This window comes from Staurois parvus, unplaced genomic scaffold (genome assembly GCF_062004578.1).
Source record: "Staurois parvus isolate SC_StPar_1 unplaced genomic scaffold, SC_StPar_1.0 ptg000385l, whole genome shotgun sequence".
NCBI lineage: Eukaryota > Metazoa > Chordata > Amphibia > Anura > Ranidae > Staurois > Staurois parvus.
In genome coordinates, this window is record NW_028318181.1 from 90,564 (window position 1) to 110,000 (window position 19,437).

Consider the following 19,437-nt stretch of genomic DNA (forward strand, 5'->3'; position numbering starts at 1 on the left):
TTGATTAAGAGAGGTTGGGTCTAGAGGTACTGGTGTAAGAGAAGATGGGTCTAGGGGTGTATTTTTCCATACAAATGTAGCCTAAGGGATGACAGGACTGGAGATATTAGGGTAAGTTAGGCCGAGTCTAGAGGTATCAGTGTAAGAGAAGATAGGTCTAGTGGTACTGGGGTAAGAGAGGGTGGGTCTGAAGGTACTGGGGTACAAGAGGATGAGTCCAAAAGTATTGGTGTAAGAAAAGATGGATGTAGAGGTATTAGGGTAAGGGAGGAAAGGGTTAGAGGTATCAGGATAGGAAAGGATCAAGAGATATTGATGTAACAGATGATGGGTCTAGAGGTATTGGGGTATAATGGGATGGGTCTAGCCCAGTGGTTCTCAACCTTCCTAATGCCGTGACCCTTTAATACAGTTCCTCATGTTGTGGTGACCCCCAACCATAAAATTATTTACCCAGTAATTATAATTCATGAGTGTCGTTTTACCTGCAATACTGCTGCTTTCAACTCAGTAGCTGCTTTTAACAGAGTAGCTGCTTTCAACACAGTAGCTGCTTTTAACAGAGTAGTTGCTTTCAAGACAGCAGCTGCTTTCTACACAGTAGCTGCTCTTTACACATTGGAAATATGTGTTTTCTGATGGTCTTAGGCGACCCCTGTGAAAGGGTCGTTCGACCCCCAAAGGGGTCGTGACCCACAGGTTGAGAACCACTGGTCTAGCCCGATATTTCTCAACCTTTTGTCACTCAATTATGGACCGTCCTGAGGCACCCTTTAAAATTTTGGACAGTCCTGAGGCACCCTTTAAAATTTTGGACAGTCCTGAGGCACCCTTTAAAATTATGGACAGTCCTGAGCAGGGGTGGACTGACCATTTGGAAACTCGGGCATTGCCCGAGGGCCCGGGGTCAGGAGGGAGCCCCATGAGATGCCCCTGGTACCTTTTTCATAGGCTTTTTTGAGTTTGGGCAAGGACACAGGGGCCCCATGATCCCCTATTGCTTGGGGGCCCCATGAGTTGTCAGTCTGCCCCTGGTCCCATGTACACTGATGACATTTTTTTAGGCATGTGTAGAACGCCCAGAGACTGGAACTGGTTACAGTGGCTGTAAAGGCTCAAGGTTTGTTATCTTCATGAATTCTATACATGAAGGTCAGAAACCTTCTGTCAGTTAAAGTAACGCAGCGCCGTATCACAAGCAATGGCCTGGTCATCAGGTGAGGAACATCTGTAGAAAACAAACAAGCTGTGCAGCTTTGACCAAAGTGGAATATTACTCTTGCAATAGGTGTAGGCCAGGGGCGGACTGACCACTTGGAAACTCGGGCATTGCCCGGGGTCAGTAGGGGGCCCCATGAGATGCCCCTGGTACCTTTTTCATAGGCTTTTTTGAGTTTGGGCAAGGACACGGGGCCCCATGATCCCCTATTGCCTGAGGGTCCCATGAGTTGTCAGTCCGCCCCTGTGTAGGCCATTTATGTAACTCATGAAGCCTGACTGGAAAACTCCTAGGACATTGCTAAGGGTGTTGCTAAGGGACTTCTAGCTGTTACTGTTTACCCCACATCACAGGAGTGAGCTCTGTCTCTGATTCTACCCCTTCACTCACTATTTCTCATCCATGACGCAGTAAATCTGGTTGTCTATAGATAAAAGCAAACCTTTGCAGCTTTGACCAAAGTTATATAATGCCCTTTCTATAGGTGTAGGCCTTTTATATAACTCATGAAGACTGACTAGAAAACTTCTAGGACGTTGCTAAGGACGTTACTAAGAGACTCCTAGTTATTACTGTTCACCTTCTCCTTTACAGAGTGAGTTCTCAGATGCTGAACTGAGAGCTGCTGCAACAGAGGGTAGAAAGGGCATGTGAGGGGGTTTTCATCGAAGAGCTCACTCCTGTGATGGTGGGGGTGAGCAGTAACACTAGGCTTCTCTTAGCAACGTCCTAGCAACAGCCTGGGAGTTTTCCAGTCAGGCTTCATGAGGTAAGTAAACGTCCTATAACTATAGCAAAGGGATTATTCAAGTTTGGTGAAAGCTGCAGTTTGTTTTTATATACAGACGCTGCTATCTGCATAGGCAGCTTTGATGGTAAAGGTGACGTATCCCTTGAAATATGAGCCTTTAGTTCTGACTGAAGGTCTTCCCTCAGTATACATCCCAACAGCACACGAACCCTCCCCCATCTGTCAGCTCTTCGGGGATCACTGTGCACGGAGCCGCCTTATTAACAGACGGCCAGGAGGAAGAGGACTACAGCTCCCATGAAGCTCTACGGCGGGAGACGTCACCCGGTGGCCCACGCTTGAAGAGGATTCCCCCGCCGTACTGACGTAAAGCTCCGGGTGACGTAGCCGGTGTGGCGGCCATCTTGGCGTAGGAGGAGTCTGGAGGCAGATTGGGGGCAGACAGTGTTCTGAGGCCGCCGCATCCTCTCCGCCATGTCCGCCGAGAACCTGGAGAACAAGACGCCGGAGGAGGCCTCCACTGACGAGCAGAAGGTGAGGAGATGGCGGCCACAGAGCCGGCTGAGGGGAGAATGGCGGCGGTGTGGTGGAGAGGCCGGAGGATGAGTCACAGCGTGCTGGGTGCCGGTGACTGCCCATGTGGGGGCCCTGCTGGCCTCATGAGGGTGCCGGGGATGTGTGCTTGGCTCCTAGCTCGCCCTGCTGTGAGAGATATACTTCCCCAGACTACCAGAGGAGACGCCTGACCATTTGCACCCCTGTATAGGGGCCCCTCACACCACTCTGATGCCAGGGGCCCATCTTCATCCCTGTGTAGGGGCCCCACACACCACTCTGATCCCAGGGGCCCATCTTCATCCCTGTGTAGGGGCCCCACACCACCCTGATCCCAGGGGGTCCACCTTCATCCCTGTGTAGGGGCCCCATACCACCCTGATCCCAGGGGGTCCACCTTCATCCCTGTGTAGGGGCCCCACACCACCCTGATCCCAGGGGGCTCATCCTCATCCCTGTGTAGGGGCCCCACACCACCCTGATCCCAGGGGGCCCATCCTCATCCCTGTGTAGGGGCCCCACACCACCCTGATCCCAGGGGGCCCATCCTCATCCCTGTGTAGGGGCCCCACACCACCCTGATCCCAGGGGGCCCATCCTCATCCCTGTGTAGGGGCCCCACACCACCCTGATCCCAGGGGGCCCATCCTCATCCCTGTGTAGGAGCCTCAGAGTTTTCTGCTCTCAGCCTCACAACCCTCTTTAGGAGCCCACATCTCTCTGCTCTCCGGGGTCCATTTACACCTCTGTATAGGGGCCACACAGCACTCTGTTCTTAGGGGCCCATCTGCACCCCTGTATAGCGGCCCCAAACCACTGCTGTCAGGGGCCCATCACTCTGTGTATCCCCAGTACGGCTGTATATGGACCCCATACTCTCAGGGGCCCACTTTCCTCTGTGATCCTGGGTTGTCTTTTTTTTGTGGGCGCCTCTGCCAGTCTAAGATCCTCTGTACTCTGTGATGGGGCCCCAGACTTCTCAACTCTTAGGAGCCCCCTTCCCAGTCTAATCTGCTTTTATGGGGCATCTGGGAATCTCTGCCCCTCCCATCCCATAAAGGGGCCACTTTTCTCTCTGATCCTGGGTCATTGCGGTGGGGCAGGGGTATTACTCCTAATGATTGGACCCTAGACCTCTCTGTTCAGGGGCCCACCTTCCTCTCTTGATAGAGTCAGTCTTTTTGCGAGGGCTCTGCCAGTCCAAGATCCTCTGTACTCCTGTGATGGGGCCCCAGAGCTCCTAACTCTCAGGGACCCTCTTTCTCGCTCATCTTTGATTCTGAATTGTATTGGGCGGTGTTCTTAGTTGACCCCCAAACCCCTCCACTCTCAGGGGCCCAAGTTCCTCTTTTGTAATGTCCATGTCAGGCCATTTGGCAATATGGGCTCTTTTGGACCCCAGCCCCCCTCTGCTCTTAGCACACCCTTACACTCTTAGGGGCCCACCTTTCTCTCTGCCCCATGGATCATTATTTTGGGGGGAGGGGACATCTGCCATTCTAGGATCCCCTATATCCCGAAGATGGAACTTCAACCCCCCTCTACTCTCAGGAGCTCACCTTCCGGTCTTGTAAAGCCATTTGCCAATATGGTCTCCTCTGCCCCCCTATGAGGTCCAAGTACCCCTACTGTAATCTCCCAGATTTTCTGAGGTTCCAGCCCCTCTTCTGTAATCTCCCAGATTTTCTGAGGTTCCAGCCCCCCTTCTGTAATCTCCCAGGTTTTTTGAGGTTCCAGCCCCCCCTTCTGTAATCTCCCAGGTTTTTTGAGGTTCCTGCTCCCCTACTCTTACCTTCCAGATTTTCTGCTGACAGCTTGATATGTCTTTTAGGGGGAATCTGCCAATTTTGGATCCCATGAACCCCAGTTCCCTCTACTTTCAGGGGCCCACCTTCATCTGTTGCCCCAGCTCACTGTTTTTTTGGGGGATTCTTTTAATTTGGGATGCTTTGCACCCCTATATTTAGGCCCTGGACTCTTCTACTCTTGAAGGTCCACCTTTCTCTGACGTTGTCTGTTTTTTTATGGGGGGGGGGGTGCACCTTATAGTCTGGGATCCCCTGTTTTCCTATGATGGAGCCCCCTTATTTAGGGGGATCTGCCAGCCTGGTGTCACATTGTGTGTTGATAATCGTAGTGTTTGTATAAACCTTGGAGCCCCTAGAATTCCAGCAGACACATGTAAGGAATATGCATGGGGTGAGCACATGGCTGGAGTGTTATATTGATGCATTACCTATGATGGGGACATGAATGGTGGCTGATGTGTGACATTAGACCGGGGGGGGGGGGGGTTGTCAGCAGTTGTTGGTGATGAGATCCTCTTCCCGCTGTGTCCACATGACGTTCCTGGATGTGACCGGTCATGGTCTCTGTGACTCTGGCTTCTGGAACAGGCTGGGTTTGTCCCAGTTGCTGTGTATTAGCCCCACCTAATCTGCAGTAATGAAGAGGTTACATGGAGTCCCTGCAGCAGGTTTATTACCGCCTCACCCTCCTTATTATAATATCATCTTCTCCCTCCAGTGTGTAGTGTACAATCTTCCTGCATATAGAAGAGTAGAGAAATGTCGTCTTTTCATGCAATCCTACTTCATTCAATTCAGCTCTTAGAATTCTAATTGGCATTCTAATGAACTGGCTGCAATGTGTACAAACAGATCCAATAGTTGTTTGCACTCCAGCAAGCCTTCAGGATGTGCTCATATTTTCACATTGTTTTCTATTATATGGGTAAGTGATGGGTAAACACTGGGCCCTCTGCCTTCCAACTTTGGGGCCTTCTTATTGGTTCAGGCAATCTATATTAAAGCATAACTAAATCCTAGAAATGACTTATCAGAAATGCAGTGTCCTTGTCACTTCCATTGATCTGCACCCAAAGAATACCATTCTTCCTAGCTATCTTCTGTAAACTAGTTGCCATGTAATGGGGGATGACAAGGTAAGGACATGTTTGTAGTCCATATCAGTAGAGCAGCCTAGGGTAACCACCATGAATCCCTCCATAGAGACAGTGGAGAAGTGATGTAGCTCCCCCCCCCGGGACAGGAAGTGTTTTTTTTGTAGGATTACCAGGAGCTAAAGAAGCTTTGTGGGAGGGGAGACGAAAATCAATGTAGCCACCACACCAAGAACTAGTAAGCTGCAATATATTACATTTTTATTAAAATTTGTTCCAGATCTACTTGGTTCATCTCCCACAGCCCAGAAATATGCTGGAGGACTCACTGACTGACCCTTGCTGGATATATCTTTATGAAAGGAAGGCCATGCAATTTACTGTGCTGTCAGTATCTTGCTGGGAAAAGCAGCCTAATGCAGGCCATAGACGGGACGTTTATCGGGCCGAATTGTCGGCCGATAAACAAAAAATCGGTCGATGCTGCCACCAATGCGTAGATTTTCCAGCATGACTGATAAAAAGAAACGAGAAGAACCGCGAAAATCGTCCGACAACATTGCCCCACTAACGGTGTGAATATCGGCCGACCTGTCTATGGCCTGCATTAGGGTTGGCGTGCGCTGATATCAGCTATACGGCAACCGACAGGCAGTGATGTAGAACAATGGTGGTCAGTTTACTAGGTGTAGGGGCCTCGAGTGCAGCCCCCGACACCTACAGCACAGTGGCTTAGTGGTTCTGCTCTAGGGTCCTTGGTTCAGGACCCTGTATGAGTTTCTGTGTTTGAATGTTCTGCCTGTGCCTGCGTATGCTTCCTCCCACACTCCAGACATGCCTGTAGGTTGATTTGGCTCCTGGCAAAAATTGGCCCTTGTATAATCTAATCTATTGAGTGTGCCCAAAAGCTGCTTTATCTGCCCCAAACGCAGATAAAGCTCTGAGTCCCCAGGGAGATTAAATTAAAAACAGCAAAAGCGCTGCACTTTAAAATTCAGTATCCCCAATGCTGTAGTTTAGGGGTCTCCAGACCTTCGTATGATGGCTACATAGTGGATTTTACAAATATTAGTGGGCCAAAAAATCCAGTTTTATAAAGCATTCTCCGCCTTACATCCAAGAATACGCATCAGTGTCCGCTTACATACAGGAGTGTCCATCAGACTGGTAGTGGATGTGCCAGTCTCCATATTGTGATATACAGACCGGTGCATCCACTGCCAGCCTGCCTGAGTTTTTACCTTCCCTTGCTGTGGGACTGAAGATCTTACAGTGGAACATATGTGGCCTGCCGACTGTAGTTTGGAGAAAATGGACTGCTGGAGATCACTGCCATCACATGTGGTAGTCTCCACAACTCTACACATCATAGGGATCCATAACAGGACTTGTTACTTCTGAATGCAATATTGGGACAGTTACATTTGGAGGGTGACGGGGAAAGATATGTGCACATTGGCTGCCTATTACTGGAGAAATATTTTCTTTGTTTTTGAATGAGGAATGGTTAATCATCAGATTGTCCTCACTGTCTTGTATTCCCCTCATTTCTTGTGGTATTACAAAGACAAAGGGAGGGGAAATCTCAGTTGGCTGGATCTGGGCCTTTAGTAATACTGTTTATGGAGCTTTCTTCCCTCTAATTCCCATATGAGAATATATCTGAGTCATATCTCCTGAGTGACCACTGCATTCACTTCCATGATGCTCTAGAAGCTCAGCTGTTCTGTCAATCTGTATGGGGAAGAAATTTTGTGTTTTTTTTTTTTTTTGTTTTTTTTTTTACACTTGGTAATATGTTTTGATTTTTAATTAGATGGATATTTTCAGATTGATTTAGGATGTTCTTGATTTTATTTAATTTTGTTTGAGGGGGCAGTGGGGGGTGAATGGAAAGGAACTGATGTTCATAATCCCCCTTTGGCGGGGGGAAAAAAGCCCTACAAATGCTACTTGACCATTGCTGCCTAGTTCCTTGTCCTGTGTTTTTGGAACACGCATGAAACACAGGTAAGGGAATTCCCTTCCATTTTAATGGAGGAAGGACACACGACAGTTCAGAGTCTCTGAACACTTGCTTTGCGTTTTTGGATGCAGCCAGTTCTATTGAGGTGCACTTGAACTGCCAGCAGAGGAGGTCAAACATAGCTCCCCTTCCAATGCCCCCCCCCATTTGTGCATGTGCTTGAAAGAAAAATGTATATTGTTACTGTTGGCAATAGAACTGTTCAAATTGGTGCGACTCCAACTTTGTGGTGCCGCATCGATTTGAAAGAAGGTTCCTGCACGATTTTTTGCGACTTGCAAAGACATCTGTGGATGAAGTCGCACAGATGTCTGCCAAGTTGCACTAACGTGCAGCTTTGAAATCCTGAGACTTGTGAAGTTGCATCCAGTGTGAACCAGGGCTAAATGCTGTAATTGAGCATGCTCAAGTGTTATTTCATGTGTAGGATTTGGGCTGTAGGGTACACACGCTAGTCATCAGTGAAAGTCTGACCACTCCTTAAGATCCAAGTTTTTGGCTGTTGATTCTTTGTGGGTCAGACTTGGAACAAGCAGCATGAGCTGATCTGCATATTTGTTCCAAGTCATATGTCCGTACAATGCCTGCCTGCTCACTGTGCATCACGGTGTTACTTTAGTTCTGCTTTGAGCCAAAACTGATTGTGAGGCTTATGGGACATTGTAGATCCCCCTTCTGAAGATGCTTGGCCTATGGCCAGTTCAGATCAATAAGGGTTGGTCTCCTGGAACAAGTATACACATCTGTAAGACGGACATCCTTATTAGCATGGCAAGGGCCACAAAGTATTTAGGCAAGTGGGTAAGCAGGACCACTAGGCAGCTAGCATTTGCATCTTGGTAAGTGGCAATGACAGCCCTGTGTCCCTTCTAGAAAAGGTTTCCTTTTGGGACTCATGTGGATGTTGTTCACCAATATATTTTTCTGACAGAGCAGGAATGAGAGTTGTGTGCCACACTGCAAGTCTCCCATGGAGGATGACTTGTCTTCTGCCTGAGCTCAGCGCTGAGGAGCGACATCTCTCTAGCTGCTTGAGGAGAATAACTGTCAGAGTCTTTAGTCTTCCTGACAGCAGCTTTATGTACAGAGCTCTGGAAGAAAAGTCTTACAACTGACTTTTTTCTTTTGTTTTTCCTTTTTGCTCTGATTGGTAGAAGATAGAAGTAAATACAAAAATTATGCAAGTCTTGAGGGGTAAGGCTGCATGGATCATAGTTACAGATGGCCAATATGTCCTTTTTTTTTTTTTTTTTTTTTTTTTCCCCATGTTGGATAATTAGGGAGGTTTATAACCCCGGACAGTGTCCCATAGCCAAAACAGGAAGTGGGAGAAAATCCCCCCAAAATGAGGCAATCCCAGATCTAGTGTCACCATTGAAAGCTTTCCCCCTTATTACTGTTCTGATGTCAACCCAAAATGTGAGATTTCCTTTCACTTTTGATGGTAACAGGACAAATGAGAGGGTGACTCTCCCTAATGGGGGCACAGACAGCAGTAAGAAATGACAGGTGTTCTAATCCCTCCAATCTAACCAAAAAGTATCGCTTATCGATAATGGTCACAGTCAGTCCTTCCCATCCCAAGGATCAGCCAGTGTGGGTCTGGAACCGGGGTTGGAGAAACCTAGATGCCAGGATGTCGCTGGACTACTGCCTGGGCTGGCTTGGAACACACGCAAAGTGGACGCGACCTCAGACGGAAGGTTTGGTGCCTTGGAGGACAGGTTATGCGTCCGGAGCTCTCTGCTCCTAGAGGCCTGGAAACACACAGCTATATCCAACTGCTTATGGGCACAGCAGTGGCTAGGCGGACTACATATACCAGCGTGACATTTTTTGCAACCATTCAGTTAAAGTAGAAAAAGCAGAGTGAACATAAAACCAGAGGTAAAAAACATGGTATGTGATACAATTCTCAGCAAGCAGGATGGTAAGAAGACCAGCAGCTGTGGCTGCGCCCTCGGCAGCTGCCTAGTTTGCCTATTGGTAGCACCAGGCCCGGGTAAGTGTTGGAGGGTGGGGGGGGGGGGGGTGGTTATGCACACAAGGTTTTTTACCCTTTAATACAGAAAATGCATTAAGGTAAACCTTTACAACCTCTTTAACAGGACTGCCATATTTAAAATTCTTTACATCTGCAGACTTGTTTCCTGCTTGGTAATGTTACACAGAGGGTGAAATTTTCTTGTTTTTCAGTAACTACAAATGCTGTATCATCTGATTAGTGCATTTTTTTTATTTTATTTTGGGGCTGTTACTTACCCTTGCTTCACCGACCAGGAGCAAGTATATGAAAGGTCCTAACATCCAATATGTGCCGACTCATTTCTGGATCAGTATGTTACCAGGTAGTGAGAATGATGAGAATGATGGCCACAGGTCATGCACTTTGATAACGTCATTGTTCTCTGCAGTCCTAAGCCCCTAAGCCTTTCTGAGATGTAATTTTAAAGGCTATGTCCACCTTTAAGTTAAATAATGCAAGGAAATTAATAAATGCAAATATTTTTGCAGCAGAAATGAATTAACCCCCCCCACAGAAGCCTGCAGTGCAACTTGGCCTTTAATCACAGGCACTTTGACATTGCACTTTGTCTACAGACCGGTATCTAAGCCAGCCAAAAGCCCCATTCACACCAGGTGCATTGGGCAGCCTTGTCCAGCAGTCCCAGCAGTTGGACAGGGCAAATATATTAAGTTGACAGTGCTGTGCTTTAAGGAATATTTTGTGACATTTCAGTAAAGTTGAAGAAAAAAAACAATGTGCCATACCAGCAGCCACATTACAACACAGCTGATGTGGACAAGCTAATGTTAGGCTTGCAGAAGGTAAATGCAGGTTCATGGTTATCACTTGTAGTCCAAATTCTTGACCCTGTTCCAAGACGTCATGCAGCTAGATAGCTAACTGAATTTATCTGAATGCAGCCATATATGATCCTGTAAAGTGATGGTGTGGTCGGCGAGCTGCCTTGACTTTTTGATACAATGAAAAGTACCTTAAACCTGTTCAGGGTTACTGACTGAGGAAGTATTAAAGCCAGCGGGGCAGCTTAAAGCGGAACTACGCTGCAACTGAGCACCAAAAACACAATTTTTATTTTTAATATTCAAAACAACCTTCCCCATCCATTTGTCTTCATTATTTATTTTGCTGAGAAATTGCCCCCATCATTTCTGGCTGTGGCTATCTTGCGTAAGGCCTGATGATTCATGTAGCATTTACTTCCTGTTATCCATCTGCTCTTAGCTCAGGCAGGAGGGTGTGCTTAGCTGAGAAAACCCCTCCTCCTTCTCTTCAGTAGACGCCTTGGATATGTGACATCATTTTCCTAGGTTTGGAAACCAAGCAACTGAAGAAATGTAAAAACAAAACTTAAAACCACTAAATATGATATGATTTACTAATGCTAGCAGCATAAGGACTAAAAATAGTCAATGTCCATTGAGAGAGTAAGCCCTGGTTCACACTGATGCGACCCTTTAAATTGCATGCAATGTTTGGCACAGGAAACGTTCTAATTGGTGTGACTCCGACCTTGTCGGAGTTGCACCAATTTGAAAAAGTCATTCCAGCACTACTTTTGCTGATTTTGGGATGCGACTTGCATAGATATCTGTGAATGAAGTAGCCCAGATGCCTGCAAATCGCACCTGAAGTCCCATTGACATGTGAAGTCACTTGATTTCTAATTTGTGTGCAGTGTGAACGGGGGCTCCTTTCATGTAGTGAGTTCTGTCTTTGTGCAGCTCACAGGATTACCTGCATGCTTTGCAGCTTCTCCTCTGCTGTTTACTTTTCAATTTCTAAGGACTTGCATATTCCATTCTGCATGCAGCAATTCCTGTACTGACTCCACCTCCTGAAACTTCTCATCACCTCCTGTAGTTCAGAAGGTGGGCTCTGCGATATGTGACACAACGGTCTATCAACCAGGCATAGTGACTACATGTCACACAATTCCAGTAACTGAATGTGTAGGGTATCTTCACAAAGCAAGTCTACAAACTGAGATTGTTCAGATGAGTAGATTAGTAATAATTGACTTTCAATGTGGAAATAAATATTTGATTTTACACGTTGACTTACACTTTAGACAAGGGATATACTGATACTGTTATTTGTGCCAATGCTGAGTATTTGCACTAGTACTCATGAAAATGCTTCAGATACCCAAAACTGATACTTTGCAATGCAATTTGCTTCCGTACAAAATGAATGGACGCAAATCACACTGCAAAGAATGGCATGCGGTTTCCCATGGGGAAACAGCATGCATATCATACTTGCCGTGCTTGGTTTTATTTTATTTTTTTATTTAGGTTATAGGTCTATCCCTACTTTACACTTTGGTTGTGGTTCTACAGGCTGAAGGTTTTTTACCTTGGTGTTCTAAGCATAAAGGTAAAAAAACCACCTGGATGCAGCTTCACACTCCCCAGCCCCCCCAATACTCATGATCATGATCTGGCTTCCCCAGGTCTCTCTCTCTCCTCATTGGCTACCACTGCTGTCAATCACAGCCACTGAGCCGATGAGGAGAGAGTGGGTGGTGTGGACTTATGGACACAGAGTGGGGCTGGGGAACGTGCATGCGCCAGTGCCCCTATAGCAAGCAGCTTGCTATTGGGGGCACTGGTCATGGGGGAGGAGTCAGGAGTGCCAGCAAGGGACCTGAGAAGAGGAGGATCAAGGGTGCTCTGCAAAATCTATCTCTCGATCTATCTAATCTATAAATTATTGGGACGCCTGCCTTTTACACTCACATGAACTTTAATGGCATCCCAGTCTTAGTCCGTAGGGTTCAATATTGAGTTGGCCCACCCTTTGCAGCTATAACAGCTTCAACTCTTCTGGGAAGGTCCACAAGGTTTAGGAGTGTGTCTATGGGATGTTCGACCATTCTTCCAGAAGCACTTATGAGGTCTGGCACTAATGTTGGACAAGAAGGCCTGGCTCGCAGTCTCCGCCAAAAGGTGTTCTATGGGGTTGAGGTCAGGACTCTGTGCAGGCCAGTCAAGTTCCTCCACCCAAAACTCGCTCGTCCATGCCTTTATGAACCTTGCTTTGTGCACTGGTGCGCAGTCATGTTGAAACAGGAAGGGACCATCCCCAAACTGTTCCCATAAATTTTAAGAGCATGAAATTGTCCAAAATGTCTTGGTATGCTGATGCCTTAAGAGTTCCCTTCACTGGAACTAAGTGACCAAGCCCAACCCCTGAAAAACAACTCCACACCGTAATCCCCCCTCCTCCAAACTTTACACTTGGCACAGTGCAGTCAGGCAAGTACCGTTCTCCTGGCAACTACCAAACCCAGACACGTCCATCAGATTGCCAGACAGAGAAGCATGATTTGTCACTCCAGAGAAAAGGTATCCACTGCTCTAGAGTCTAGTAGTGGCGTGCTTTATACCACGGCATCCGACGCTTTGCATTGCACTTGGTGATGTAAGGCTTGGATGCAGCTGCTCAGCCATGGAAACCCATTCCATGAAGATCTCTTATGCACTTTTATCCTAATCTTAAAGCCATACAATGTTTGGAGGTCTTTAGCTATTGACTCTGCAGACAGTTGATGACTTCTGTGCGCTTCAGCATGCACTGACCCCGCTCTGTCATTTTACCTGACCTTGTGGCTGAGTTGCTGTTGTTCCCAGCCGCTTCTGCTTTCTTATAATACCACTAACAGTTGACTGTGGAATATTTAGTAGCAAGGACATTTCACAGATGGACTTATTGCACAGGTGGCAGCCTATCATGGTACCACGCTTGAATTCACTGAGCTCCTGAACGACCCATTCTTTCACAAATGTTTGTAGAAGCAGTCTGCATGCCTAGGTGCTTGATTTTATACACCTGTGGCCATGGAGGTGATTGGAACGCCTGAATCCAATGATTTGGAGGGGTGTCCCAATACTTTTGGCAATATAGCGTATATGTGTGTGTGTGTGTATATATGTATATATGTATATATGTGTGTGTATATATATATATATATATATATATATATATATATATATATATATATATATATATATATATATATTTTGCGTGTGTGTGTATGTAATTCTTTAAAAAAATAAATAATTATCACAAAGTAGCAAAATGATTTTCTCTAGACATTTTGTCCCAAGAGTTCTAAAATCACTAGAAGATGTCTTAAATAACACAGCACATGCAGATTGATGAGCACAGATGGCACATTCATAGATTTGTATATCAGCCCTGTGTTGTTCACCAGACGTCAATGGATGGACTGTGATGATGGCATATTTTAAAATCGGAGGGAGGAGAACGTTATTTAGAATATAGAGCCTTGTCAGCAGTATCCATGGTGATTTGTAGAAAACATCTAATCTCCTTGACTCCAGGAGTAGCTGACACAGGGGACTTGACAGCCCTTGTTTACAAAGTTCAAGCAATGCTATTGCCATATTAAAATACATTTTAATGTTTTGCATTTTTGTAAGTACGGATATGTTCATATAACCTAATTTTTTGTTCTTTTCCTAGGAAGTGGATGATAAGGTAATCAGTCCAGAAAAGGTAGAAGAGGCCAAATTAAAAGCAAGGTATCCTCATCTGGGTCCTAAGCCAGGAGGTTCTGATTTCTTGCGGAAACGGCTTCAAAAAGGGGTAAACAACTTCAAAACCTGTTAATATTTAATTCCAGGAAGATTTATTCAAAGCTTTGTCCACAATATGCTGTTTTAAAAACAATGCTCCCTCTTCATGCATGTGTGTGGATTTTGCAGTCTGCTCTGTAATTTTTTAAATGGAAGTAGTCCTCTCCATAGTAGACTGATGCACAGAAAACTGTGAATCAAAAATCCATCTAAAATTTGCCTATGTCAGTTATGGGGAAAGGTTGCCACCATCCCTTACAGTGGATATAAAAAGTCTACACGCCCCTGTTAAAATGTCAGGTTTCTGTGGTATAAAAAAATAAGACAAAGATAAATCATTTCAGAACTTTTTCCACCTTTTAATGTGACCTATGAACTGTACAACTCAATTGAAAAACAAACTGAAATATTTTAGGGGGGGAGGGGTAAACATAGAAAACTAAAATGTGGTTGCATTAATGTGTACACCCTCTTATAACTGAGGATGTAGCTGTGTTCAGAATTAAACAATCACATTTAAAATCATGTTACGTAGGAGTCAGTACACACGTGCCTCTGATTAACCCCAATTAAAGATCAGCTGTTTTAGTAGGTCTTTCCTGACATTTTCTTAGTCGCATCCTACAGCAAAAAGCCATGGTCCACAGAGAGCGTCCAAAGCATTAGAGGGATCTCATTGTTAAAAGGTATCACTCAGGAGAAGGGTACAAAACATTTCCAAGGCATTAGATATACCATGGAACACAGTGAAGACAGTCATTCTCAAGTGGAGAAACTATGGCGCAACAGTGACATTACGAAGAACTGGACATCCCTCCAAAATTGATGAGAAGACAACTGGTCTGGGAGGCTGCCAAGAGGCCTGCAGTTTTGTCTTTCCTCATTCAGTAACATTAAATATGCAGGAATATCTGGCAAGTACTGGCTGTGTGGTACATTTGACAACAATCTTCCGTATTCTTCATATGTCTGGGCTATGGGGTAGAGTGGCAAGACGGAAGCCTTTTCTTACAAAGAAAAACATCCAAGCCCGGCTACATTTAGCAAAAACACATCTGAAGTCTCCCAAAAGCATGTGGGAAAATGTGTTATGGTCTGTTGAAACCAAGGTTGAACTTTTTTGGCCATAATTCCAAAAGATATGTTTGGCACAAAAAAAAAAACACTGCACTTCACCAAAAGAACACCACACCCACAGGGAAACATGGTGGTGGCAGCATCATGCTTTGGGGCTGTTTTTCTTCAGCTGGAACTGGGGTCTTATTCAAAGTAGAGGGAATTATGAACAGTTCCAAATACCAGTTAATATTGGCACCTTCAGGCTTCTGCTAGAAAGCTGAACATGAAGAGGAACTTCATCTTTCAGCATAACGACCCAAAGCATACATCCAAATCAACAAAGGAATGGCTTCACCAGAAGATTAAAGTTTTGGAATGGCCCCGCCAGAGCCCAGACCTGAATCTGATCAAAAATCTGTGGAGTGATCTGAAGAGGGCTGTGCACATGAGATGCCCTCGTAATCTCTGACAGATTTGGAGTGTTTTTGCAAGGAAGAGTGGGCAAATATTGCCAAGTCAAGATGTTCCATGCTGATAGACTCATACCCAAAAAGACTGAGTGCTGGAATAAAATCAAGGTGCTTCAACAAAGTATTAATTTAACCATTAGCCGCCCGGCCAATGGCCGTTTGGCGGCTTGAAATGCACTCCTAAATTCCGGGTGCACGCCATTTGGCGTGCTCCCGCACATGCGCAGTTTGCGGCACAGCAGAGCGGCGCAGCAGCGGGATCTGTCACGGGCTGTGCACCTCGGACACGGCCGATGACAGATCTGAGTACCGGCTCCCGTAGCTGGTACCATGTGACCCGCTGTGACCAATCACAGCAGGTCACATGATAGTTGTATACAATGGATGGCTTCATTCATGATGCCATCCATTGTATACTAGTGCCTAGCTGTGAATGGTCACAGCAGGTCACATGTCGTGATTAGCTGTGACCAAATCACAGCTAAGCACAAAAAAAAAAAAAAGCTGAATGAATCGATTTCATTCAGCTAAATGCTTGCTTATAGCAAAGTAATTCTTTGCTATAAGCAAACTGTGTATAAAAAAAAAAAAAAAAAAAAAAAAAATACTTATCACTCCCCCAAAGTAGTACAATGTTACTATGGTAACATTGTACTACTTTGGTCATAGTAAAATATGAAAAACAAATCTTTAAAAAAGTAATAAAAAATTAAATATAATAAAAAAAAATTAAAAAAATATATATATAATTTTTTTTTTCATACTGTCACCAGTCAGTGTCCATGTTCACCGCCATGCCAGTTATATGAAGACGCTGTACTGCACTGGTGACAGTATGTAAAAAAAAAAAATAGTGAAAATAATTTTTTTAATTTTTTCATTTTCCGAAAAATTATGACAAAAAAATACAACTTCAAAAAACTCTCCATGCCTCTTATGAAGTACGTCGGACTGTCTACTCTGCAAAAAGGGGTCATTTGGGGGATATCTGTACTATTATGACATTCTTGGACCTCAAGTAATTAGATTGGCTGTCAGTACTTCAGGACTGATCAATTTTCAGATCTATACCATAGTTTGTGAACTCTATAACTTTCCTACAAACTAAAAAATACATCCTAATTTGGGTTATTTTCACCAAAGACATGTAGCAGAATACATCTCGGCCTAAATTTATGAAGAACAATTATTTATTTGTAAACTTTTATAACAGAAACAAAGAAAAACGTGTTTTTGTTTTCAAAATTTTTGGTCTTTTTTTGTTAATTTAGCAAAAAATAAAAACCCCAGCGGTGATTAAATACCACCAAAAGAAAGCTCTAGTTGTGTGAAGAAAATGATAAAATTTTAGTTTGGGTACAATGTTGTATGACCGCGCAATTGTCATTCAAAGTGTGAGAGCGCTGAAACCTGAAAAATGGCCTGGGCAGGAAGGTGTAAAATCACACGGTATTGAAACGGTTAAGGGTGTGCACACTTAGCAACCATGTTATTTTAGGGTTTTTTTGTTCAACTGAGTTGTACAGTTTATAGGTTACATTAAAGGTGGAAAAAGTTCTGACATTTCTGACTTTTTTTTTTTTTTACATCACAGTAACCTGACACTTTAACAGGGGTGTGTATAATTTTTATATCCACTGTATGTAGTAATAATAAGCATAGAAAAAGTTGTATGTGCCATTTGAGGGAACTTTGAAGGCAACCAAGAATAAGCAAACCACCAGATTATTAACCATATATGTTTCATTTTATTACAACTAAAATATGCAGCCAGTAACTTGTTGCAAATTGTTCCATTAAAATGACATATTGCATTACAGCTCATAATTCGCTTTTGGATTGGAACACCATCCTGTAACACAATGCGGTACAGCCAGTTAGGATTCCGCCGGATTGTTGAAATTCCCCAGTCCATACACTGGAATCATCTTTCGTGTTTCGAGTTGATATATAAATTATTCATCAGGGAAGAAATGTACCACACCATGATTAAACCAAACGACACAATAATAAGCATAACATAGACATGCTACTTCACCCAAAGTTTACATCACATTTTCCGCCATTGATGTGCACAGAGTCCACTTGCAGATTAAAAAGCTGTGGCCACCTATCTCAGCATCTGAGGGGGGCTCACTCCAGCTGGTTAGGTTCAAATTAAGGAATAAACAGAATTTTTAGATCAATAATTCAAAACATGTAGGATGTTTCCAGTGAATGGATTGACTGGGAAATTTCCTGACTAGCTGCACCACATTGTTACAGGGTGGTTTTCCAATCCGAAAGTTAATTATGAGCTGTAATGCAATATGAAACTATTTGTAATCTGTTACTAGCTACGTATTTTAATTCGTAATAAAATGAATTTTTTATATATGGTTAATAATCTGGTGGTTTGCTTATTCTTGGTTTCCTTCAAAGGAATTCCATTTATTGACCTAAAGCCCAATTGAAGGTCAGATTAAAGGCCAAGCTCACTTTTTGTGGCACAAGTTTACATTTGTAAAAGTTTGATGTAAAGGCTCAAGGTTTTTTACCTTCATGCATTCTGTGCATGAAGGCAAAAGACCTTCCCCGCCCCTGCCCCCTAATACTCACTTAAGCCCCCATCTCGATCCAGCAATGTGCACTGCAGTCCCTGCTATCCCGGGGACCCCCTCTTTTCATTGGCTGAGACAATAGCAGGAGCTATTGGCTCCTGCTGCTGTCCATCACAGCCAGTGAGCCAATGAGAAGAGTAGGGGCGGGGCCGTGTGTGAATGGACAGCAGCGGCTGGGGGGAGTGCACATGATCCGGTTCCCATATTGTAAGCTGCTTACTCTGCTTTACAGAGTATTGTAAGAGGCTGTAAACCGAGCCACATAAAAAAAAAAATTAAAAAATACCTGTATATATTTAAAATGGTGTGGGGTTTTTTTTCTCACGGTATAGATAGTAGTAAAACTATGCCATTGTTTTATTACTGTACCTCTTAGTGGGACGGTTAAAGAACCTCCAGTTTAAGGCAAAACTTTCTCAAAAATGTCTTCCAGGACAGCCCCTTGGGACTCGGCGTCCAAGCTACGCCTTTGTGCCTTACTCTTTTCAGGCAATAACCTTTTTGATCCAGGAGGCCTTGGAGCGTACAGCCGATAAAGAGGGTGTTTCCAGAGGGTAAAAGAGATCTTACTCCAGGAGGGTTTTTTGCCAGAAAACGCAGGGCCAGCTAAGTGAGGATGTTCAGCCGAAGAAACATTGGACAGGGCACAAGAACAAGGGTAAGGGGGGAATCTTATTCGATCCTCCTCAGGGCCCCACAAAATCTCAATGACTCGAGCGTCCCAGTGGGAGGAAGACTGGGGACCTTTCTCCCTCAGTGGGCTTCATTCAATCTCCCCGAACCCATTCGTTCTGGACTTGGTAGAGAAGGGGTACAGGTTTAAGTTCGACTCTAGTCCTCCCTCTGGGTATCTGGTAACCAACCTTTCCAAGAATCGGGAGAAGGCACATGGTCTATTTGGCCTGATTGGAGACCTGGTGGATCAACAGGTCCTTACTCTGGTTCCCCTGAACAAGCAGAGGATGGGATTTTTATTCCCATGTTTTTGTAGTGAAAAAGCCCTCAGGCAAGTTTTGCCTTATCTTAAACCTGCACCCTCTCAATCAGTCTTTAAGATACAAATACTTCAGGTTGGAATCTATCTTCTGTACAAAAAAAAAAAAAAAAAACTATCCTTTTACCCAGATTTTCATCGCTACATTGGATCTGAGGGAATGCGTATCTTCACATCCCCATACAGCATGTGAGTCAGAAATACCTAAGGATTGGTACAGAAATCCACCAC

General features: G+C 44.6%; 1 protein-coding gene across 1 annotated transcript in view; it reads left to right on the plus strand.

Annotated features, from left to right (window-relative positions):
• Positions 1 to 2,348: 2,348 nt before the first annotated feature.
• The window catches only part of LOC149455882 (cAMP-regulated phosphoprotein 19), a 23,191-nt gene continuing 6,102 nt past the window's right edge, over positions 2,349 to 19,437 (plus strand). Inside the window, exons 1-2 of the mRNA XM_089685754.1 lie at positions 2,349 to 2,504; positions 13,971 to 14,093. Of these exons, the coding sequence (XP_089541880.1) occupies positions 2,445 to 2,504; positions 13,971 to 14,093 (183 nt within the window). The 5' untranslated portion in view covers positions 2,349 to 2,444. The remainder of the gene's footprint in view (positions 2,505 to 13,970; positions 14,094 to 19,437) is intronic.